Source organism: Microtus oregoni, unplaced genomic scaffold (genome assembly GCF_018167655.1).
Source record: "Microtus oregoni isolate MIOR12 unplaced genomic scaffold, Mior012 000010F_ref0000083, whole genome shotgun sequence".
In the NCBI taxonomy this organism is placed as follows: Eukaryota; Metazoa; Chordata; class Mammalia; order Rodentia; family Cricetidae; genus Microtus; species Microtus oregoni.
In genome coordinates this window covers 22416164-22440676 of record NW_024543069.1, presented here as the reverse complement: position 1 = coordinate 22440676, position 24513 = coordinate 22416164, and the positions used below count along the sequence as shown (strand labels likewise).

General features: G+C 45.6%; 1 protein-coding gene across 1 annotated transcript in view; it reads left to right on the top strand.

The window, feature by feature from the left end:
* The window catches only part of LOC121453038 (spermatogenesis- and oogenesis-specific basic helix-loop-helix-containing protein 2-like), a 50931-nt gene extending 37380 nt beyond the window's left edge, over positions 1 to 13551 (top strand). Inside the window, exons 8-16 of the mRNA XM_041659549.1 lie at positions 1713 to 1774; positions 1857 to 1961; positions 3610 to 3694; positions 5789 to 5899; positions 7469 to 7616; positions 7742 to 7830; positions 8650 to 8771; positions 11782 to 12041; positions 13393 to 13551. Of these exons, the coding sequence (XP_041515483.1) occupies positions 1713 to 1774; positions 1857 to 1961; positions 3610 to 3694; positions 5789 to 5899; positions 7469 to 7616; positions 7742 to 7830; positions 8650 to 8771; positions 11782 to 12041; positions 13393 to 13551 (1141 nt within the window). The remainder of the gene's footprint in view (positions 1 to 1712; positions 1775 to 1856; positions 1962 to 3609; positions 3695 to 5788; positions 5900 to 7468; positions 7617 to 7741; positions 7831 to 8649; positions 8772 to 11781; positions 12042 to 13392) is intronic.
* The last annotated feature ends 10962 nt before the right edge of the window (positions 13552 to 24513 follow it).

The window sequence follows — 24513 nt, the reverse complement described above, 5'->3', positions numbered from 1 at the left end:
CGAATAGCTTGGCTCCCCTCTGGAAAGAGCTGACAGAGAGAGCAGAATTAAGATGGTGTCAGGAGAGGCCCCTGTAAGCTGGCTGAGAACATCTGGGGACTCTCTTAGGAGGCCTGGGAGGTTAGCGGACTAGGCAGGCTGAGGCAGGAAGAGACTAAGCCAGTTAGATGGACACCACCGCCAGGCTACTTGGACTTCCTGGTCCTCTGCCCCGCCCCTTAACTAAAAGCCTTTGTCGGCAAGGGGCTTGAACACAGACTGATTTGGGTATCCCTGGGGGACCCTGGACCAGCCTCCTATAGTCAGATAAGTCTATGATAAAATATGGAATGTAGAATAATACACATTCACTTTTACATAAACTAACAGTACCATGCAGGGGTTCTTAGTTAGGGTCTATTGCTGTGATAAATACTACGACCAAAGTAACTTGGGGAGGAGAGGGTTTATTTCAGTCTCCTGATGTTAGTCCGGTGTTCAGGGGAGTCAGGGCAGGAACTCAAAGTGGGAACCAACAGCCCTGGAGGAGTGTTGCTTACTGGCTTGCTCCTCATGCTTGTTCAGCCTGCTTTTTTATTCTACCCAGGACCACCAGGGGTGGCACCAGCCACAGTGGGCTGGGCCCTCCACATCAATCATTAATGAAAAAAATGCCTTCGGGACTTGCCTTTGGGCCAGTCTGATGGAGGCATTTTCTCAGGTGAGGTTCGCTCTTCCTGGATGAGCCAAGCTTGTACTTAGCTGACGTTCTGTACACACGAGTGTGGTTAACTCTTGCACAGGACATTTCAGTTTGGAACCTTGCAAGCATAGGACAGCAGACTAGAGCAGCAAAGTCCCAAGTCCTCAGTGCAGCTTGGATTGCTCTTAGTGGGACATCTTTCCTCTTCCAGAGTGTTCTGCTGCGGGTGGGTTTCACAGCAAATCTGGCATTGTTTAGTTCATCCATTTGGTGTTTTAGTAAATAGTTGTCTAAGACTGGACTCAACAAAAGCCCCAACACCAGTGACACATCTATAAAGGAATAATTCTTTAATGGTGAAATATCTAATCAATATTCAGTGTTTCTTGCTTATGAGTCTAAAAAAAAAACTTAATAAAAATTCAAATTTCAGCTTTCCTTTTCCTTTTTTGTCTTAAATTATACATGTGTATCTTGTTTCAAACACACATGTATGTGTTTAAAAGAGTTTTTAGTTTTATGTAACTTTCCCCAATCTGGATTTTGATGATTTTACTTTTTTATTTACTTATTTTTATTTTATGTGCATTAGCATTTTGCATGGGTGTACAGTCCCCTGGAGCTGGGGTTGAAGACAGTTGTGAGCTGCCATGTGGGCGCTGGGAATTGAACCAGGAGCCTCTGGAAGAACAGCCAATGCTCTCAACCACTGAGCCAGCCGTCTCTCCAGTCCCTGATTTTATTCTCACAGTGGTCTTGAAATGTCATTTTTTTTTCTGCAACCTTTTTTAAAACTAATGAGAAATCTGAAAATATGGATGCGGTTTAGGTTATTCATTTAGTGACGAAAGAGCGGTCCATCCATCACGTCACCCCTTCTTGACTTGAGATGCTGAGTGTAAAAATTTTTTCCCATCATATCGAATTCTCCAAGTTCAAGGCATCTATAGTACAGTTCCTAGTAGTTCAGCTCTCGAGTCTGACTTTCTTTGAATGATGATTTTGTTTCATTGTAACGCTTTTCCCTCAGATCCGGCAAGAAGAAAAACATATATTTGCTGTTTGTTTTTATAATACCTGAAGAATTTAAAGGTATGTATGTGACTTCCTCATGTGACATGTGTTTCATTTTCAAGCAGGAATCACAAGGTTGTTGCTGACATGATTTCTTTAGGCTGTGTTTCAGAATATGGAGTGGATATTAGTTTCACTGAGCCTCTGACGCTGGACAAAATGAACACAGTGGTAAAGTACTGGAAAACATTTTTCATAAATATGGGTGAGTTAAAAAATATATTTGCAAAGGTTTAAGAAATTCTCATTAACATTCTATAAAAAAAACGTGTTTGTATATCTTTAAATCGATTTTCCACTTATTCCTTTATTTGTGGACTAGGAATTTGCTATGTATTTCACAAGTGTGCTTTTACTCATAGTCAGGAAATCAGTGTAAATAAGGAGGAAAAGATCCTTTATCTGCAAGAGAAGCCAAAGTGTTCAGAAATTTCCAATGAGTTGCATGATAGCTGTGTGGTAAAGGGTGCTGTTTGTTTTTGTTTGAGATTGTTACTATGTTTCTTTTAATTTGATAACCTGGCTGCCCTCATATCTTGGTTATTAAAATATAATTGATTAGGTTACTTCATTACAGGGATGTTCAAAAGGCAGGAGCATTAACCTGGAATTGCACAGGAATTCCTTGTATTTATTTACCTCTTGAGGTGAATACAGGGCCATTCTTTCTCTTGCATAGCTTTAGACACAAAGCATTGGTGTCAGCGCCTCAACTAGGCCTCTCCTTTGTAATCCCTCACCTATTGTATTTGTGCATTGCAACACTTTAGCACTAATTCCGTTAGTTTTTATCCCAAAAGGAAGCAGACAGCCTCCATGTCCTGGAATTAATGTGGTTCAATAACTATTTTTTACTTGCTTTACACTGGGATACTAGCTGAGAATTTTTTTGGAATTAAGTTGATATCAGATGGAGAGGATTGGTCAAAGGGTAGAGAGTTTTTGCCTACGAGCAAATAGTGAAGACCTAAGATACTTGATGACTGTATTAACAATACTGTGTGGAATACTTGAAACTTGCTAAGAGTATCCATTTGAAATGTTTTCAACACATGCACAATAGAATAATTATGTAAGGTGATGAATACTCTAATTTGGTTGTGCTATGTTTACAATGTATATGTTTATCAACCTACATACTGCACACACACACACACACACACACACACACACACTCACACACTCACTCACAGTTACATCTCCGTAAGGCTGGACACTTTTTTTAAACTTAAAGTTAATATGTTCTTGAAACGTTATTACTATATAATTTCACATTCTTGTTCACGTGTGTTTGCCTCTTTTAGAGTGTTCGTTTTCAGTGGTCAGTGTAGTGAGTTCACTTTGTAGCACCTCCTCTCCCTCCCCCCGCAGCTCCTAACCCCTCTGGTGTCACCTTACTAGGCCTGACTAAGCTTGTGGCCAAGGTCTCTTTGCACTCTGTTCTCTGGTCCTCAGAAACGCAGCTGCCCATCACCTGTCCCCGGCACCTCTGATGGGTCATAGTCATTCTCTAGTTGCTCTGTCACTGCTCCAAGGACCGACAGCTGCAGATTCTTTTCCCCTTGAGGCTTGAGTGCAGTTTCTTGAGGCTCACTTATAAATAGGAAGGTGATGCATAAGCTCGGTTGGAGGCGCACTGTAAAATACCTCAGTTACCAGGTTCTGACTGGACAGAGAGTGTCCTGGGGGTACGGTGTGGTGTATGTAGCCTTTCAATGGTACTTTCTAATCGCAGTGGTTTTATGCTTCCTGGAATGAAATCCATTTGCTTTCTATTTTAAAAAACCCTGCTTTGTAAAAATCATTGGTCGTGATTTTAGGATTAAAATGAGCTCTTTCCAAACTCCCGGCAGATGTGGAAAGCATTAAGAGGCTTCCAGAAAGTGGACTGTACCTCCAGACTTCCTGCAATGACTTTTCTACTGATCTGTTTCTTTGGTTAGTTTTATTTTTCCTACTTTTCCATATTACAAATGTTTATAGTGTGTATATTTGATTAATGATACTGCAGAGACTGTCACAACAGGACACTAGCCCCGGTGCTGAGAGGGCTGAAGAGGGGCCGTCTCTTGCTTGGAAGACAGGAAGCATCCTTTGGTTTCAAATTTTAGAGCTGAGATCATGGTACACCACACAGTATAAGAAAGCTCCTTGATACTCAAATAAAATAATAGAAGATTCTTTTAAAACACCAGTTTAAACCTCCGGTATTTGAACAGACAAGCACAATCTTACCTAGTCTGTATCTAAAGCACTTTCTTCTTCTTTTCTGTTTTGAACTCACAAACGCAGTGCTTCAACTATTAGGAGAATTTATTATATGACCTTTGAAGGAAGCTTTAGTTTTTCTACGGGGCAGTTTGTCTGGGCTGTCTCAGTGTCTGATGCCTCTCTTCTGGGTATTAGAACTAACATTCAAGCCTATCTCCCACAGGCAGTTGAACTTGGAGTCAGACTCTTCCTATGTTTTGTAAAACCAACTTTTGGTGAATGTTTCCCTCGTTTTTTTTTTTTTTTTTTTTTTTTTTTTTTTTTTTTTTTTTACACCAAGGGTGTTTTTGATAGAGCTCAGAGCTGCCTGGAATGAACAAGTGCTGGAGACCGATGGTGAACATGCTGAATCGGGCTTTCCCGGCATGTGTAGAATGCAGCCATCTACTGTTCGGGAAAAGGAAGGGACTTGGCATTCAGTTCAGTGCGGCAAACCAAAGATGACCTCACTCAGGTGGCTCATTGATAGCAGCAGCCTTGTGAATCTTATGTAGCAGCTGAGCCGCAGAAAGTTTTATGGGAAGATGACCCCCGTCTGGGGTGCGAGGGTGCCGTGAGGTTTCATGACCTTCCTATACCACATGAAAGCATTTTTCAATTCTTTTTCTCTCCCTCCTAATCTTACCACTGTAAATAAAAGTAAAATTTCCAGTCAAGTTCCACCCTTTTGGAGAAAGAAAATAGGATTATAGTGCTAGGGAGATAACTCAGTCAATAAAGTAGTTGTTTGAGAATATGGGGACTTGAGCTTGAGACCAAGAATTGAAACACAAAAGCTTTGAGACGTGGGTGCTTAGAATACCAGCACTGGGGAGGTGGAAACAGAAGGGGGAAATCCTTGGGGCACCCTGGCCAGGTAGCCGGGCCCCACTTCATGAGCTTCAGGACAGCTAGAGACCCTGTAACAAAAGCTGTGGTAATTAGCACCTCAGGAAAGACACCAAGTTTTATGTCATGTGTATGGGTGTGTTTTGCTGCTCTTGTCTGTGTGCCACAGGCATGTAGTACCCTCAGAAGCCAGAAGAGGGCATCTGATACCTTGGAACTGGAGTTACAGATGGTTATGAACCACCACATAGGGTGCTGGAAATGGAACCTATGGCCTCTGCTAGAACATCCAGTGCCCTTAACCACTGAACCGTCTCTCCAGCCCCATGTGCCTTAACTTCTTAAGGGTAGATACAGTCATGTTCTGTGATTTGCAGAGGGACTGTAAGACCCGGTGCAAAGTATTGTAGGTAAAAACTGCATCCTATCTGCCTGACATGATAGCTTGGCCTGTAACCTGCTCAGAACACGTAACGGTAGCTTACAGTTGGGTGGGAGCTATCTAACTCTGTCTGCTTTATAACGGGTTGTCCGAGCATCAACGGTTGTGTGTAATTATCAACTACAGCAGGAAGGAGAAGTAGGCTGGTGGTGCAATGCTTTTTCAACAGCATGAAGTAAAGGTTAAAATACAAAAACATTGTCAGTAGGTAACTGCTTGTAATTTGGAATAGCCACAACAGATAAAATTAGAGTGTCTTAGCCCTGGTTTTATGTTATACTTAATCAGTGTGTTTTAGTGTTTTGACCATTGGATTTATGATATTTCAAAGTCCGAAAGAAAAGACTTAGTACCGAATGTGTCAGGGACAGTGATGTGATGTATTTGCCCCCTTTGTATGAAGCAGGAGGTGTAGTTTCCACCTGGTTAGTGACTCATTCGCCTGACAATTTTCCTCTTTAATATGTGGCTTGATTTTCACTTGCTCCTAGTTTTGGGCAACTGAAAAGGGACCCAGAACTTGGAGAAAAGGCCCCACTGTCAGGTCCCCAGAAAATCAGGAAGACTTCTCTTCTTCACTCAAGCAAAGAAAAGCTGAGGAGGTGAGTGTTGTCACGGCTTTGGTGTTGTGGATAACTTTTGACCCAGAGAAATCACGTCTACACGTTTCCCAGATTTAACATCGCCAGCAGTCTAGATGAGTCTAGGAAATGTGACCACGAAATGCATGCCACCCTTTCCGCCATCGGGTCAGCTGGCATCAGTGCGGCGGGATGGCTGGAGAACAGTAGGGACTCTACGTGATCTCATGCTGTGATTCTCTGTTTTTGTCTGTAATTCTCCTGTTTCCCCTGCATTCACTCGTTTTCTGAATACACACCGCAACCATGTATGAAGGCCTTTTCACTGTGGAAGGGACATAGATCTAGCGAAGCTCTAGGAAAGGGAGCAATGCTGTCAACAGTTGAGTTGTCTGTAGATAACTTTGCTTTCTGTTGTTTTTTTTGTGTGTGTTTCATTCTTGCTTTATTTAGTGGCAAGGATTATTTTTCTACCCTGTCTCGAATACTACTTTTCCTCAGTAAGGTTTATGACACAGCCCCCACTGCAGAGGAAACGCAGACGATCTAATAGACTGTAGTTTGCTTAAGGCGTCCTCCCGTTTAACGTGCTTAGGCAACTTTTCCTAGTTTACCGAGAGACCGCTTTGCACGCGGAAACTTTGCCATGTGTTTCATCTCCAGCTCTTTTGTAAGTGAGTGCTCTCTGTGGAAAGCTTTCCAGTCATAGTGTCCAGCTGTTGACTCCCCACTGCTTTCCCCCCAGAATAGTCCCTGAGACATCTCTGCCAAACTCCGGGACTCCTGAAGCCCTATAAAAATTCCACTCACCAACATATTTTCCACCCCTGACTATATATTTGTCAAACAAGATATTTTTAAATTTAATTTTTCTTCTGCAATTAAGAGAAATTTAAGGACTTGCCTCAGGGTCCAGCTGGTTGTACATGTCAAGATCGCAACTGGATAAATCATGCCCTTCGGGGAAAATGCCAAGGGCTTGAGTTAATTCACTTAGATCTGCTTTTCCCATGTCTGTCTCTTTTGGATGCTAGCATTTCAGTCCTTCTGCTTGGGAAAGCTATCTTCTTCTTTTCCTTCAGCCCAAGCCACAGCATGTGTAAAACTCACATGTCACAAGACACCAAATGATTTCTCGTTGGAAATATGGTCCAAATCCAGATCCTGACTCCTCCTGGCCTGCGGGGCTTCTAGTGTGCATTGACAAAGGGTGTCTGTCTAGCATGTGATTCTTCCCCAGGACAGACTTCAACAGATCTTCAGGGCTGTGAGGGCTTGGCACTACCTGGGCACCCACAGCACCGCAGCTGTGGCCTGGTCGAGGGAGCTGGGCTGCCGGAGCACAGACTCTGTGCCTTGCCAGTTGTTTAGTTTGTGTAGCAGGCGAGGGGGAAACCCTGAAGGTTGTGATTTTAGGAGCTGGGAAGGCTGCTGGCCTGTGGGGACATGGCCTTCCTCTGAGACAGAGACCAGAGGAAGATGGGGACAGTCCATTTTCGCAAAAACCCCCAAAGAAGAACTGTTTATCCCTATGCCCAAAGAAGAAGGTGAGACCAATGCTTCCTTATTGCCTTACAACTGTTGGAACAGAGAGCGCATCAAGTTTTCCTGCGAGCAGCTGCGTACTCTCCTTCCACACGTCAAGGGGAGAAAGAGCGACGTGGCTTCGGTTATCGAGGCGACCGTTGATTATGTGAAGTATGTCCGGGAGAATCTCTCTCCAGCCGTCATGGCCAAGGTACTCAGTTTCTAAAGTCCTACTCGGCAACGCTTCCGTTCACCGATTTTTACGTTTGTTTTTGTAACTGCACATACATGTGTCCTTAAGTCTGCTTTTATATATGCACCTTTGTACCTGTTCAGATTAAAGAAACCATTGAGAACAATAAGAGGTTCTCTAAGAGACACGTGCCCATCGATCTGTTCCTTCCGTGCGCAGCCACGTCACAGAGGTATGGCCAGGGCTGTGGGAATTCTTAGTCTGTTTTTTTTCCCCCTCCTTTGCGCATGCTCATAGTGGACAGGACCTGCAAGCATGCACCGTGAGAGCCCAGGCTAAGGCTCTCCCGCTGCCCATACTAACCATTTCAAAACCGCCACAAACACTTGCTATATTCCTTGGGCTGTGGTCCTTGTTACCCCTGAGAGCCTTAAAATGAGCTTTGAGACTCCACTTGCCCAGCAGGGGCAGGCTGGGTTCTAGAATTCTCTGGCAGAGGCCGAGGACTGTGGAGCATCTAAACCCAGTTAGTAGGCAGTCCTTAAGCTTACAGATAGAAAATGTGGCATGCCAAGTGATGACTTCCTTTCTAGAACTTAGGAGTCTGTGCGAGCAAAGAGAAACCAAAAAGACCTTCGAAGAATCATTAAAAGTCCTCAGTACCTCCTTGTTCTGTTTAAATAATCTTTAACGGAGACTCTGTCCAGGTTTTTCAGATCTTGACTAATAGAAAAGCCTTTGAAGAGCTGGAGGGATGGCTCAGTGGTTAAGAACACTCGCGGATCTTGCAAGAGGACCCGGGTTCCTTTCCCAGCATCACATGGCTGCTCGCAGTCAGCTGCCACTCCAGTCTCATAGGGTCTGATGTACTCTTCTGGCCCTTGTAGGGACTGCGTATGTGCGGTACACATACAGACCTCCAGGAAACACTCAGACATTTAAACAAACACATATTTTTTTAAACCACAGTTTAGAACAGCCTTTGACCTCAGCACTGTTCACCTTGTCTAACTGGAGAGAAGTGCGAAGTGACCCCTTCTTGTCTTTCAAGGGATGATGCTGTGCTGACAAGCGCTTACGCGTCTGTGCGGGAGATCCAGCTCCTGGCTGATCAGTGCTTGAGCGTGTATCCCTTGCCGGCCACAGGAAGACCCGTGGAGGAAACTGTAAGAGGTGAGCACGTGCGCCGGAATGGAGGCTCTGTAGCCCCTGGGTCCCCCTGAGTCCCCGTCGTCTCCTACCATAACCGGGTGGTCAGGTGGAGCCGAAACACCACACAGTGAGTCCTGGCTTCATTGAAGCATTCAGATGGAGTTCTATTCGTTCCTTTTGCATCACCATGGCAGAATTCCCGGCAGAGCAACCCCAGGGAGGAAATGCTCACCTCCCAGTTCCAGAGGATTCTGTCTGTCTGTCTGATAGTAAAGGCAGGCATGGCAGCACTTATACGACAGGACGTCACGATGCAGGGCTCAGGGATCAGAGCAGGATGGAAGCAGGGGTGGAAGGCCCCAGCTCCAACCAGCTGCATTCCAGCTTCCAAAGGTTTCACAAAACAGTGCCACCAGACAGGGAACAAGTTTTCAAAATGAGACTGGGGGGCATTTCAGATTCAACCACAAGAGTTATCTTCGGGGCAGAGGCTCTGCTGCTCCTGCAGAGGACCTGAGTTCAGTTCTCAGCACCCACATGGCAGCTCACAACAGTCTCTACTTCCAATTATAGGGGGCTCACTGCCCTTTCTGGTCTCTCTGTAGGCATGACATGCCTGTGGCATACATACATAAATGTATGCAAACATCAATACACATAAAATAAAATAAAATATAATCTGCCTCAAAATTGACTATAATTGCCAGAAAGTATATCTTGCTAGCACACGATAAGTATATTGATAAATTTATTTCTTATAGAAATGAAATCTAAGACGAAGCATAGTTTTCTCTCAGTACCCACAGAGGATTGGTTCCACGTTCCTCTGCAGACACCAGATCTTCAGAGTCTCAAGTCCCTTCTATAAAATGGAGTATCATTTACATATATCCTGGGCACATCCTCCTGCTTACTTGAAGTCTTTTGTGGGTTGGATGACACCTGATACAATGTAAATTTATACAAATCGTTGTTACATTATATTGTTCAAAGAACAAAGTCTGTCCGTGTTTTCTATAGACTTGCTGTTCTTTTTATTTGTTTTTAATATTTTCAATCCATGGTTGCAATGCCAGCTCGAGGATATAGAGAACTGAATGTGTTCATATGAGTTCAATGCCGGCTTTGTGTTGAGCATTGAGAATGTTAGTTTATTCACCTCGTTCAGGGCTTTGTTTTAAGGTCACCACTCTGAGTCCTTGACACCCTTATCCCACATTCTCTGTTAGATTTGTCTTCTTGGTCCTCATCCCTTGCTAATGACATTTATTCATATGCTTGTTTATTGGCTGTCTTCTCTCATTAGAGTGCCAACCCCACAAAGGTAGAGGGTTTTCCCTCCTGTTTTAATTTATGGTTATATTTTTAGTGTCTAGAGCAGTGGTGGTCAAGAAATATGTAGAATACAAATACCTATTTAGATGCATGCAGCCCTCCTCCCAGAGGCATTTCTGTTCTATTTTTTGGGCAAGCCTAGGCATTCCCACATAGCTGTGGAAAGAGGATGGGAAGGAACAAAGCTGGAGTATGAGAGAGCAAGTGTGTGACTCTGGGTAATCCTGGAGGCTGCTCTCCATGGAGAAGACAGTAAAGTGGACGCTCCAGTCTGAGTGGCTGCCTTGAGTAACAGGGACACCCCTCTCCTCATCCAGTCTTTCGTGAGTCTTTGGTTCCTTCTTCTAAGGAACTGTGTTGCACCCCACGGTGGGATATCTTTGACCATCACTCTCCCTGCTAATGACAAGCCTGTGCCCTGGTGCTCTGCTTGGCACCCCCACCTCAGAGACGGGGTTCTTTATATCAGAGATGCAGTTGTTGATATGAATTTGGAACTCAGTGGCAGACAGGATCCCCAAAGCAAACCGGTTTGTCCAGTGTGTTTAATGCGGGACAGAGGCACCACATACATATCCAGGGGGTAAGGGGGATTTAGGGGGACCAGAGGGAGCTCCGAGACAAATATGTTCCTATGGTTATGTCTAAAGTCGAAAGAGAAGGGGCCAAAATAGAACATAGATCCCCTTGGTTCTGAAGCCAAGGAAAGAAATGCAGATCACTTTAGTGGTCTGCTTAGACCTTTCTCTTGACCTTGGGAGAAGGGAGAAGAATAGAGAAAAGAGGAAGAGGAAGATGAGGAGAAGAGGAGGAGGAGGGAGAAGGAGAAGAAGAAAGAGGAGGAGGAGGGAGAAGGAGAAGAGGGGGAGGGAGGAGAAGAAGGAGAAGAGGAGAGGAGGGGGAAGGAGAAGAGGAGGAGGAGGGAGAAGGAGAAGAGGAGGAGGGAGGAGAAGAGGAGAGGAGGGGGAAGGAGAAGAGGAGGAGGAGGGAGAAGGAGAAGAGGAGGAGGAGGGAGAAGAAGAGGAGGAGGAGGAGAGGAGGGGGAAGGAGAAGAGGAGGAGGAGCAGGGAGGAGAAGAGGAGGAGGAGCAGGGAGAAGGAGAAGAGGAGGAGAGGAGGGGGGGTAGGAGAGGAAGAGGAGGAGGAGGGGGAGGAACACTGCTAACTGGCTTTTCAGCCTGTTTTCTTATAAATTCAAGACTGCCAGCCAAGAGGCGGCACTACCCACAGTGGCCTGGGCCCTCCCACATCAATCAAGAAAATGTACTATGGACTTGCCAGTCTTTTAGCAGAATTTTCTTTATTGTCTCTCCTCCCAAATGACTCCAGCTTGTATCAAGTTAACATAAAACTAACCAGGACAGATGGTCAGTTTGGTTACAATGGTAGACACACACACACACAGACACACACACACACACACACACACACACACACACACACACACTCACTCACACCAAAAAGCAAAGAGATCTGCTTGTCTTCTAAAATCTCTTGTTGTGATAAACCAATATAAACATACAATGTTGAGTTTAAATGTTGCTTCAGGAAGAGCCGTCAGTGTTTGAGTGTAACAGCTGTCCGCATGTGTGACATGGGAAATTAAATTGAGGGCCATGTAGTTCACGTGTTGTGGTTCAGAGCCACAGGACTGTGTGTACAGTGTTTGCAGACACTTGCTCTCTTTCCCGTGACAGGCCCGTCGAGCTCTGTGTCTGAGAGCCCTATCGAGGACCTGGTGAAAACGCGAGTCCCCGGCAGCGTGGCCCTCTCTCTGAGTCCCTTCCACGCTATCAGATGCTGTTCTGGGACCGTCCCTCCCCAGGACACAGCTGCCAGAAAGAACCAGAACGTTTCCATTTACCTACCATCCGCTGTGCCCGGTGGGTCCAGCTTTCTTCCTCAGCACTGCAGCTCCATGCTTTGCCAAACTCGCCCTGCCAGTTCCAGTTGTCGGGTAAGTGGTCTGGGCTCTGAGGCAGACTGGGTCCTCTCCAGCCAGTGAGCTGCACTTTGCTGCTAATGCCCTGGTCTCGGAGCTCATGGTCTGTACCGCAAGAGCTGTGTTGGTTTTTAAGTCACTCTGTCTGAGTGGGAATAATCGCTGCAGTTAAGTTACCCCAGGCCTTTATTCTCCATGCTGCAGGCTTGGTAGCTGGATGTCTGGTATCATGAATCTGGATATGGCCTGGCTCGTCTAGCATTAGGTGACCAAGTGGAATTGAGCTTTTCTGGATCTGGGTGCTCCCCCTCTCCTCCCCTCTTCTTCCCCTCAGAGTTCCTGGGATACTCCAGCCCATTCCTCGGTCTTCATTCTCAGCCGACCCCCTACCTGCTTCTCTTGTCTCTCGTCTGCAGTAGTTAGCGTCACTGCATGAAAACCCATCCTTCATTTGCCATCAGACTGAGTTCAGACACCAGATTTTATACAACAGTCCTTGAGTACTGTCGGCATGTGCTTCCTGGCTCCTCTGGGAATGTAGTGTCTGCAGACATGAAGCTCAAACTCATGAAATGTTTGGGGATACAGTCAGAGAAGTGGGTAGCTGTGATATGGGTTGGACGGTGTAGGAAGAGGACATAGAGTCCAGCCAGGTGCTGCTGACTCCTGGAGAGGTACCTACTCCCTAAGCCAAAACCCCTAGGGAGTCTGGAATCAGAGATGAGGATGGGAAGAGCATGGATGAACAGGGAAGTGGACGGACCAGCGTGAACAGTGAAGTCTTTTGTGGAGGTCATAACTAAGTCATATATTTGGTCTAACGATGCCTAATGCATCCCTTCTAGAGCAGAAAATGTCATTTCTATGTGACATCTATGAAGTAGGAATGATAGTGACTGTCCCAAGATTCACTTGTAATAAAGACATCCCAAAGGGAACTACAGAGAAAACTTAAGAGTATGCAGATAACACTATGAAGTGCCAGTAATGGTCAGGGTAGGAAAGCCAAGACAAATGAAAGAGGATGGAATAGTACTGATTGATTGATTGATGACTAGCTAATATGAGATCCTGCCTTGTCTGTCTGGTCTTGAACTCTTAGGTTCAAGTGATCCTTCTGCTTAAACTACCCCAAAATATTGAGAACTACAGGCTCACACAGCTGATTCATTTTTCATTGTTGACATGTACTTAATGTGTATGTTTTTGCTGTAGAATTTTTATAAGAAAGTTATTTTTGTTTTGGTTTTTAAAGGTGTGTGTGTGTGTGTGTGTGTACCACAGTGCCCATGTGGAAGTCAGAAGGCAGCTTTTTTTGTTTCTTCCTTCTTCTTTGTTGAGACATTCTCTCTGGTCTCTGCTACAGTGTACTACTCCAGGCCACAAGTTTCCAGCCAGTTCTCACGCTGCCCCATGCGGCGTCTTCGGTGGGTTCCAAGACTCGGACCCAGATCATCAGGCTTCTCAGCAACCACGTGCCTCCGATGAGCCATCTCCCCCACCTCAAGAAGATGACTACTTTTAAGAAAAAAGAAATATTTGAAACCCCGTAGCTTTAGTCACCTGAAGACTCCAGTTGACGTTATTAACTATTTTGTGAGACAGAAATGCATCTGTGACGTTGTGAGTAAGAATGCACCAGCCTTCAGTTAATGTGTGAGGCTCTCTCCTTTTCAGCAGCAGCTGGGGCGTGTTAGCAGTCCATGGCGGAGGCTCCCATTAGAGACCACAGGCTGGGCACAGTTGTTCAGTTCAGCAAGAAGGGACAAAGAGAGGTTTTTGAAAGCCGCTGGTCTTGGCTTCTGATGAATGTGCTAGAATCTTCCAAAGATGTATAGAAAGACAGTTGATGGCAGTGATAGCCTTGTGTTCTCAGGCTTCTTCATCAATTCTGGGACTTCCTGGCCAGAGAAGGGCAAGCAGCAGCAGCCTTAGTCACCCACACATATCCATTCTACCGAAAAACTGTTGTTCACTTTGTGAAAATCGTATGACAAAGAAGACCCGTGTGGGTAGAACTAGCTAAGACCAGGAAGGCATGTCGATATTCCCAAGGCCACCAAACACAGATCCTGCAGCCTGCTTTTCTGTCACTGATTTCTAGCTGATATCTTTTGTAGAGTTGACATTTTAACAGCCCCCTTTTTCATTCATCACCCAAGCTAAAACTATTCAGGGGTGTGTGGAGTGGTGTCTGCCTTTCCACTTGGTGACTGGATACAGTAATGTGCTTTCGGTTGCATTTTGCAACCATGTGAGTGGGATGAGAGCCAGGAGGACACCTTCCTCGCTGGACCGTTAGTTACAGACCCACAGATTTCTGCTTTGTCCTTTCTTCCTGCAGGTGGTAGAGCAACTGTTGGGAACGGGGAGCTGTGTTTGTTTTATATTACACTGAAATGTTCTTACGGGGAAGTTTTATTGTTGAAATGTTCAAGTTTACCTTGTAATCCATTGTTTCGTTTAATAAAATGTTTTCTCTTTTAATCATTGCATGAAAGGAATTTGATTTTATTAGATTTCTGAGATGCTTAATAATCTTCAGCTTTTGTTGTTGTTGTTTGTTTTTTTGGCATAAGGTCTTTGAAGATGCCAAACTCTGTAGATATGGGGTGCGCTGTGGTGAGGAACTGGAAGTTTCCAGCTTAGAGTCTTTGCTTCTTATGTGGATGTTGACTGTCCACAGTCTCAGCTGCCATTGCTTTGGCATTACAAGAGAAGTTATTGAGGTGTTTCGGGTTCTGTGAGCTTTGCCGCGTCCCTGACTGGCCCCCCTTGCTGTTGGGAGAAGCTTCGGTGGACTTTCTCCAGATCCACACGTGGGTTCTGAGAGAGACTGTGGCCAGGAATTCGAGGAGAAAAGACTTGTGGATCATGATACCAGTAGCTGTTTGTCTGCTTACGCCCTCAGTCCTTATTTTCCTTAAAAACTTAAAGGTTTGTTTGTTTGTTTATTTATTTATTTTTTAATTAAAGACTGGTGTTCCTAAAATTCCTTCTCTTGGGCAGACGTCAACAGCTTCTACTCCTCTCAGGGCCCCAGCCACAGATGAAGACGTGATTCTCCCAGAGTTCTCTCTGAGGGCCCAATGAGTTTATTAGGCTTCTTTACAAATCACAGACGAGGGTTCACTACAGCAGTGTTGGTGCCCCTGGGGCAAAGTCTACCCCTACAAAGTCTTGTGCAGCAGGGATGATGGCTGTCCCATAGCCACAGATGGACCCTCTTTCCATAGTCTTCCTCAGCCTCTATCCTCTCGCCCCTCTCTGAAGCCAGGTGTGATTAGGCAGTGTTGGACTCCCAGGATGGCAGCTGGTACTGGAGGAGATCACACAAGCAGCCAGGTCCAGGGTCCTGAACCTCATACAAGGGTCCGCAACCTAGGCGAGAACTTCATTTTTTAATAAATTATGTTCTTCCAAAGAAGCTCAGCTTTCAGCCAAAGACTTATCAGGCCTCAGTCCGTAGAAGGATTCTTTGTGTGTGTGTGCATGGTTGTGTGTTATGTGCCTATGGTACATACATGTGAGCGTGGAGACCCCAGAGAAAGATGGCGGGTGTCTTTTCCTGTTGCTTTCTGCCCTGTTGCCTTGGGTCAGGGCCTTTCATGAAAGCCTTAGCTCACCATTTCTTCTAGAATGTTTGGCAAGTGAGCTCTCGGGATCCACCTGTTGCAGGCACACATAGTCAGGTTCAGCTTTTAACCTGGGTCCTGGGGATTTGAACTCAGGTGCTCATGATTGCAAGCTAAGTGCTGTTACCCACTGACACCTCTCTCCAGCCCCAGGATTTTCTTTAGAAAATCAAACTGGCAGGGCATGAGACAGTATCGTCTGAGAATTACAAGGCGGTTGCCTACGGTGCCGGCTTCTGTGTCTCTGCTACCGGCAGAATTAGCAAGACTTGATAGAGGTCCACTGTAGGAGCGGGAGGAAGGACAAAGGACGAAGGCAGACACCCACGTTTTCATCTTCAGTGGCCAATAACGAAGTTCATTGAGAAAGTAGGAGAGCCATGCTTGGAATGGCATGGAAGAGTAACATCACTAATTAGCGTCTGTGGTGTGGCAGGCTGCCCTTGGGGAGGCCGCCTAACTACATCCAGATATAGTCGGTCCAGGCAGGAGCCCTCGACGGCAGATGATGTCATCCTTGTCTGAGGCTACGGAATTCATCCCCAGGAGCCACTTGGTCAGGCCTCTCATGGTGCTCTATGTTGGCACCTTTTAGAGACCTCTTGTGGATTGGGCAAAGCTTCCAAAGACAGAGGACACAAGGTGACAGTGGCTGCTGTCTGCTGGTTGTTTGAGTTATGGGAAACCCAATTTCTCCTTATTTCTTTCTAGCTTCTAAAAATGCAAAGCTCTGACAATGTCGGGTCTTTGTCTAGTATGCAAAACAGCAACAAGCTACCTAGGAGGAGGGGCTCCACTTCCCTTTGGTCCTTCTCCCACTCAGTCTGCCTGATGCCTGGTCATCAAGGATTCAGTTTGACTCCAAAAAGATCAGCGGTTCTTCTGTATGAGTAACCGCTTATCTAGGCGTGGGAAGGAACTTCATCAATTTCCAGGCCGTACCCCCCAGAATCAGATCTGGAAGACTCAGCTAGGCTGGGACCTAGCACTCTGTATTTCAGTGAACCCTAACAGATGTGTAGTATCTATCCAATTATCCCACCCCAACACACCCTATACTCTTAGATGGATGCAGATACCTGTAGGGGACATGAAAAAGAATGAACACACAGTCATACTTCATCGACCTCCAGACCCAGCAGCATTTATAGATTTATTCATAAACATTCAGAGCCCAGCATCCCATGGGACAATTCTGACACACAAGGTTGGGTGCTGTTGTTGTAACTGGTATAATAACTATGTTCATCAAGGGTGTAGAGAGCAGAAGTCAGGAGATGAAGGGCAGAGTGCAGGCCTAGCCCAGGCAGAGTTCAGAAGGTAGGTTCGGGTGTTGGTAAGCCAGACAACTGGATCATACGGTTTTGAGAAATGCAAAGACTGAGGGCCCATGGAGTTTCTGGGGAGCGCAGAAGCTAGCAGCAAGATTTAGGGTTTGTCTAGATGGTATGGGAACGGGGTGAGGAAAGTCGCTTTTGCGCTTTTATTAAAGGTATTGTCTACAGTAGACTACTGTACATGTAAAACAGCCCCAGGCAGGCTTGGCCAACTGACAGCAGCCCCTGAGCCTCTTGGCAGCTCTCTGTGGAGCTCTCAGGAGTACCGCCGACCTCTGGCTCTCCCTCTCCGTTCTGTGGGCTCTCTGGTATGTGGAATGAGGAAGCAGAGCGGGAAACCCAGGATCATCGTGGTTAATCTGGTATCAAGAGCTGGTTTCGTCACCATGGAAACGTGACACCCTTGTGCAAGACTGAGAACCCCTTCATCTCTCTCTTTCAAGGCTGGTTGTACAATCCAGGATAATCATCTTTCTGAAAACAATAAAATAATTGGAAAACACAGGCAGCTGTGATTGGCTTAACGACAGGATCTGCATGCTGCTGAGTTTTTTTTTTTACAAAGCTCTTTAAAAATGTTTTTCTCAACAGAAAGGTTACAAGGAAGTCCAATTATAAAGCGCGTGTACTGTGTGCTAAGTAAAATGCTAGCGAGATGGGTTTCTAGAATATTCTGGCCAACTTGTTTTGAAAAGTGGTCTTTGCAAACAAATATTTCTTGCCAGTTTCAGTTTAATCCTTCCCCAGACAGCCACAAGGGTTCATGAGAAGGGATAGCATTTTATAAAACACTAAATTCTTATTCCTTTCAGTTTGCCTTAGGCTGGTCCCATGTCCCTCGAAATGATAGCTCTTTTAAAAAAATTAGGCTTAGGGGAAACTGTGTGTGTGTGTGTGTGTGTGTGTGTGTGTAAAATAACACCACCAACAACACCTACAACAGATCTTCACAAAGCACGTGTCTCAAAGATTGTCCTCACAGACTCAAGTTTGAACTAGGAAGTGCTGAAAAGTGAAATACCGTGTGTGCACTCGGGTCTTTACACAGAGCCTAGAATGCACCGGTCTCCCTCCTGCTGTAGGCTCAGCCTGGTACTCTTCTGTGCCATGCTAGTACTCATGTTCAGGAAATCCTAAAGGGGTGGGAAGCCCACTGGATTTAAACTCTGAAGGTTTATTATTTTATTTTATTTACTATATTAAAAATATCAGAGTGACATACTGATTTTATCTCTTAATGGAGTGCTCTATTTGAACTACCGTGTGACATTTAACTTCTAAATACTAACTTTTTAAAGGAATTTTTATGTATGAATGTCTTGCTTGCATGTACTTATGCGCCACTTCCATGTCTGGTGCCTGCACAGGGCAGAAGAGGGCACCGTCTCCTCAGGGACTGCAGTTCCAGATGGTTGTGAGCTGCCGTGTGGGTGCTGGGAATTGAATCTGGGTTCTCTGCAGGAACAGTCAGTACTCTTAGCCTCTAAACCATCGTCCAATCCCTAAAACACTGGTTTTATATCCCTTGCTAGAGTGTATTCTGTAATGTTCTTCCGTTATCACATTATTAAGTTCTTTTTTTTTAAAAGGAACTTTTTAAAAGATTTATTTATTTATTATGGACAGTATTCAGCCTTCATGTATGCCTGCAGGCCAGAAGAGGACACCAGATCTCATTACAAATGGTTGTGAGCCACCATGTGGTTGCTGGGAATTGAACTCAGGACCTCCAGAAAAGCAGTCAGTACTCTGAACCTCTGAGCCATCTCTCCAGTCCTTAGTGACAGTGCGTCAAAGGCTGGCAAAAACGTCCCAAAGCCTTCAGCTGAGTTTTGGGGAAGAGAGACACAAGCGTGATTGCAGAAAAACTATTTTCTTCTAGAAGCAAAAATGTACACGAACAGATGTCTTGGCATAAAGGGGAGTTTTACAGGGTTAATCTTAACCCCGTGCCTGGGAGACATGCCTGCAGGATCTGCTGAGCTCAGAATCCTTGCTAGCTGTCTTGAGACTTGAGGGAAACTGAATATGGGGAAGGGAATTTCTTTCTTGATCCGCCCTCGCCCCCACCGTGTGAACCAAGACTGCTGGGTTGCAATATAAATATTATTGCTGGCCACAAGACTTCCCAGAGCCTTTTAAGGAACCTACCCTAGGGTTTGCCTGGCAGCGAATGTGTTTGTATGTGGTATCACTGTCAATTCTGCCCGAAATGGAAAGTCTACAATAGAGATGTATTAAAATGGTGGGATTGTGGCAGCGGAGGACAGATACAAGGACAGCACGTTAAGATATTTACATGAAGAACCTTGGCCCTGGTCCAGGCAAGTCTGGATACAATACACCCAGTTCTCTATCCTATTGGCAGTGCGGGTAGGAGCTCACTCTATGAGGAGGCACATTGGAGCCCTGGCCTGGCTCAGCAAAGGTGAATGACCACGTGCTTGGGTACATGGTCTGCTTTCCGAGACCTTAAACAGCTTATGAAAAGACGCCTGGCCAGCATTTCATCACGGGTTAGCGTGTTAGAGAAATGGGGTTAAAATGTTAAATCTCTGCTGCTGGAATTGGCTTTGTGTCATTTGGGTATTTCCTACAGATGCCACGGAGAGCTCAGGAATACTAATCAGATCCCGCTGGCAACGCCACGCCAGTTGTGGCAAACTTCCAGCTGAAAATTATTTTTCACTGTCTGCATGGCTATTCTGTTCTCGCTTACACAAAAGCAGGCCCCAGACTCCCAGGCCCCACATCCTCAAGTCCTCAATACCACTCTTTTCTCCTTCCCAAACCTTCCCTTTGTCATGAATGCAGCTTTGTCTCCATACCATCCGGTAACAGACACTTGTCCACAGCCTCGCAGCCTGTGTCCTTTGCCACACGAACAACTCTCCCCTAAGGAGCAGCTGCATGTCTTAGGAAGAACACCAGACTGGAGTCCTGTCGCAGGCTGCATCCCATCCCTCTGCACACATGAGGTAACTTATTTTTCTCCCTTCATCTGTTTCCTTTTCTGAAACATTTATTACTGTATTGATTTCCTTAGTAAGGTACAAGCTTAAGGCTAGGGTTGATAAAGTTCTTGATATCTACCAGGCCCTCGGCACACGGCATCTATCACGTCACCTGCCTCCTGGCAGTCTGTGTGCTCACTATGATACTGTACAAGAAGAGAAGGATCATGGTTCCTAAGGTCACTGTGCAGCTCCTCCCAGGTCCACAGTACTCTAAATAGCAAGGACATCAGGGGTGCATTGAATGGATAGGATTATTTCCCTCTAGTGTTAAGTCTTAAGATCCTTGTTGGTTGAGTGTTCATTGCGCTTAGAGGACTGGGTTCTGTTCCCAGCACCCACATAGTGGCTCACAACACCTGTAACCAGTTCCAGGAGATCTGACACCTTCTCCTGACCTCCTCAGGCTACTGCATGCATGTGGTGCACATGCATGTACTCAAGTACACACACGTACACATGCTACACATATGTGCACTCAAGTAGAGACATATACACATAAAATACATGATAGAGTCCTGCATCATCCACCCTTTTTAGTTACTAGCACCACACACTATTATTTGATAGTCTCTTGTCTGCCCTCCTCCATCCTATTGTGTGTCCTCCTCCATCCTATTGTGTATCCCGCTCCACCCTCTTGCCTACTCTTCTCCATCCTCTCGTCTGCCCTGCTCCATTCTCCTGTCTACCCTCTTCCAACATTCCCTACAGTCCCACCAGACTCAGGCTACAGCCAGATGCTAGCAGAGCAGAGCATAGGTTTATGTGGATTCTACAAGTGGCTGGTTCAGTTCCCTCCAGTTCCGGATGTGTGTCTGCCACCTGACACCTGCCTCAGAGGAGTGCGTGGTGGCAAGTAGGAATCCCAGCCCTATAACCCTTGATCTCAACTCTAAGCTTGTTAGTGATCATTCTCCTGACCTTCGTTTCTCATTTTTCTCATCAGTTGAGCTAATACATAACTTGCAAGTTTGTTCTAAGGCTTGTACTGTGTCATTGAGGAAACATCGTCCCCACAGAAAGAACCAATAAGTAAAATAAGCTGATTTACTCAGTTGGTTCCTTTTCCCCATGAGTCTTGTTCTCAAAGCATGCAGCACTCCAGTTTCCCCCGTAACTTCCAGCGTCTTGCCCCCCATCAGACCAGTATCAACACTGGTACTAATAGTCTATTGGAAAATATTTAATCTATGTTGTGAAACCATGAACCTCTAACATTTAAACAAAACAAAATGACATAAAAGGGAGTGAAAAAATCCCCTTTCCCTTGATGTTTGTTCTTTTTTTTTTTAATATTATGTATACCATATTCTGTCTGTGTGTATGCCTGCAGGCCAGAAGAGGGCACCAGACCTCATTACAGATGGTTGTGAGCCACCATGTGGTTGCTGGGAATTGAACTCAGGACCTTTGGAAGAGCAGGCAATGCTCTTAACCTCTGAGCCTACTCTCCAGCCCAATGCTTATTCTGTAGAAGTAACCCCTCACAGGGTTGGAGAGAGCTCAGTGGGTAAGTGTGCACACTGTTCTTGCTGAAGACCTAAGTTCAGATATCAGTACCTGCATCAGGCAACTTGCAATAGGCCGCAACTTCAGTTCCGAGGGGCCTCTGATGCATGCCCTTTTCTGCTCTCGTTGGGCATTTCATGCACACAACCCCTCCCCCATATTTTATTTTATTATTATTATTATTATTTTGAGACAGGGTTTCTCTGTGGTTTTGGAGCCTGTCCTGGAACTAGCTCTTGTAGACCAGGCTGGTCTTGAACTCACAGAGATCCGCCTGCCTCTGCCTCCCAAGTGCTGGGATTAAAGGTGTGCGGCACCACTGCCCGGCCCTCCCCCATATTTTAAAAACAAAATTTTGCTAGCTATTGTGGTACAGGCCTTTACAAGGGGGTAGCAGAGGCAGGAAGATATCTGTGAGTTCAAGGCCAATCTGATTTACAGGGCAAATTCCAGGCCAGCCAGAGCTTCACAGTGAGACCCTGTCTCAAAGAAACAACACAAATAAAAAGAAAAAAGCCCACAAGAGTAACCACTCATAGCACATTGACACATTTTCCTTTAGATTACTCTTATAGAAACATGCAGGATGGAACTATATGAATTATACATATAGGGACACATTCTGATTTCTCACAAACTTGGAACCATGATTTGACTTTTTAAAATGGATGGAAAATTCTATTTTAAGAATATCTCGAAGTATATTTAGTTTTCTAATGATTTTCTCCACTTTGTACATTTTCACAAATATTAGAATAGTTAAATATTTTACTAAGTCCTCCTTATTTAGCAGTCCTGGCAATATCCCTCCCTTCGCGGGGTGAATGTTCTGACAGGAAATTAATGAAATTAACATGGCAATAAATAGAAAATGACAGCGAGGTGGTTGTGGACACCAGGACTGAAGTGGTACTCACTGTGAAGTGAGGTTCTGGGCCTTGAGAAAGGGGCATGTTGAGGAGGTGAGCCTCGGGCACAAAGGGAAATTCAGCAGGGAATTCCTGAGATTATACATAAATGGCTACAGATATAAAATGCCTTTTCAGTTGTCTTTGAACAGATGTAGATATTCTAAACAGAAAGGAAGCAGGGCCAGGGGTGAGGCAGACTGTTATTTGGGATAGGGAAGTCTGGGGAGATGCGCTGATAATTAAAAGGAAAAAGCAAGGCAGGCAATGGCTCAGGGAAAGGAACATTCTAGAGAAAAGAGCAGGGCCTGCTAGTGGCGCTGGAGATGCAGGGAGGCCATCAGGGCTAGGAGGAGGTATGCAGGAGACATGGGGAACCAGGTGATGCTGGGCTCCAAGAGACTTGACTCCAAGAGAATGGACTTCTTACTAGATAGAAACCAGGACAAGAGGAGACAGGCACGGCACGTGAGCTGACTATGGGGCAGACTATGCAGGCTTTAGGGAGCAAGCGTGGAATGCTGGGGAATGAGAAGCCAGTAGTCCATGCAGCCAACCAGTGCTGGTGCTTTGGTCATGGGTAGTGTAAAGACACCAGTGTGAACGGCGCTGTGTGTGTGTGTGTGTGGGGGGGTGGTGACGTCACAGCCTGACTGGCGTGGGTGAGAGACAAAGAGAGGGAAAAGCCTGGGTAGGTAACTCGTCTTTTGTCACAGGATGGAGAATGTTCAAAACAAGGGAGCATAGAGAGTAGGGTGTTTTAAGGGAGGAGACATTTCAGCACGTCTCCCTGTTGTGTGGCATTACCCCGTGAAGAAGGAAGGCTTTAACAGAGCATAGCTGTTGCCACTGTGGTCTTGAGCAGCTGGTGGCTGTGGAGACACCGCTGAGGCCGTATGTCACTGGGGTGACAGCAAGGGAAGGCAGCAGGCAGCAGGTCAGATGCAGATGGGTACAGGTGGTACAGGGGATGGTGAGTGCTGGGAAAAGTAGCAGGAAAGAGAAGGAAAATCCCAAAGTGTTTTCTAGGACTGTGGGAGAGTGGATAAGCCATGGGGGTGTGCCAGATCCGGGCTTTGAGTCCCACACCGTGGGCATAAAGTGAGACCTCTCAGAACATCTGTGTGTGTCCTTTAGGGAGATGGAGGCCTGTGGGGTTGTTTGGACAGCGTTAATCAGGGCAGGTTTCACCAGGAACTGTTGACAGGGAAGTCAGTGCCTAAAAGAGTCAAACGTCCTTAGGTGGATGGAGTACAACTGGATCCAGACGACTCTTGCCACTGGAATTAAATTATAAGCACTTTTTAAAGATGGAGGATATATTTAGAATTTCAAACCTGCCAAGGAAAGGTTGCATAATGTAGAAGGAACGGTGGGGTCACTGGCTAGCCGTTGGAGGAACAATTCAGGAGTAAAGTTATATTGGCTCTTACCCAATAAAATCAGTTCCTGATACATGATAGATATTGGGAATTTTTTGAGAAATGAAGGTGTAAAAACCTTAGAACAGATGTCCATCTTTGTAAACGTGACGTGGTGGCTTCTTTCAAAGAGTAACAGCCAAGCCTGGGTCTGCATGTCTAAGTGTAATGGTCAAGCCTGGGTCTGCATGTCTAAATGTAACGGCCAAGCCTGGGTCTGCATGTCTGAGCATCCCCACCTATGCACGGCTTTTCGACAAATATGACTGCCAAATGGCTTGTTTCCCTAACATGCAAAGCACTCCTCAAGCTCAAGCAGAGAAGATAAGAGACTAGCGAGAGAGACGGGCAGAGGTCATGGCTAGCCTGCCGTCAGGGAGCACCATAAGGAAACGAAATGCTTGAGAAGATGTTAGCAGTACCAGCTGGGGAAAGAAAAAGACGGGCAGTTTTCACCTCTCTGGAAGTTTATGAGCAGCAATGCTGCGCAGAGGGTGGGGTAGAGGGACTACCACAGGTGGGCAGGGATCAAAGGAGTTACTTCTCGGGTGACATTTATTTAGATTTTAAATTTTCATGTTCCGAATTCCACATTTTCTATTTCTAGGAATTTGTTACAGGGTAAGGTTCTTCTGTTCCAGAGACAGCCAGAGATTTTTC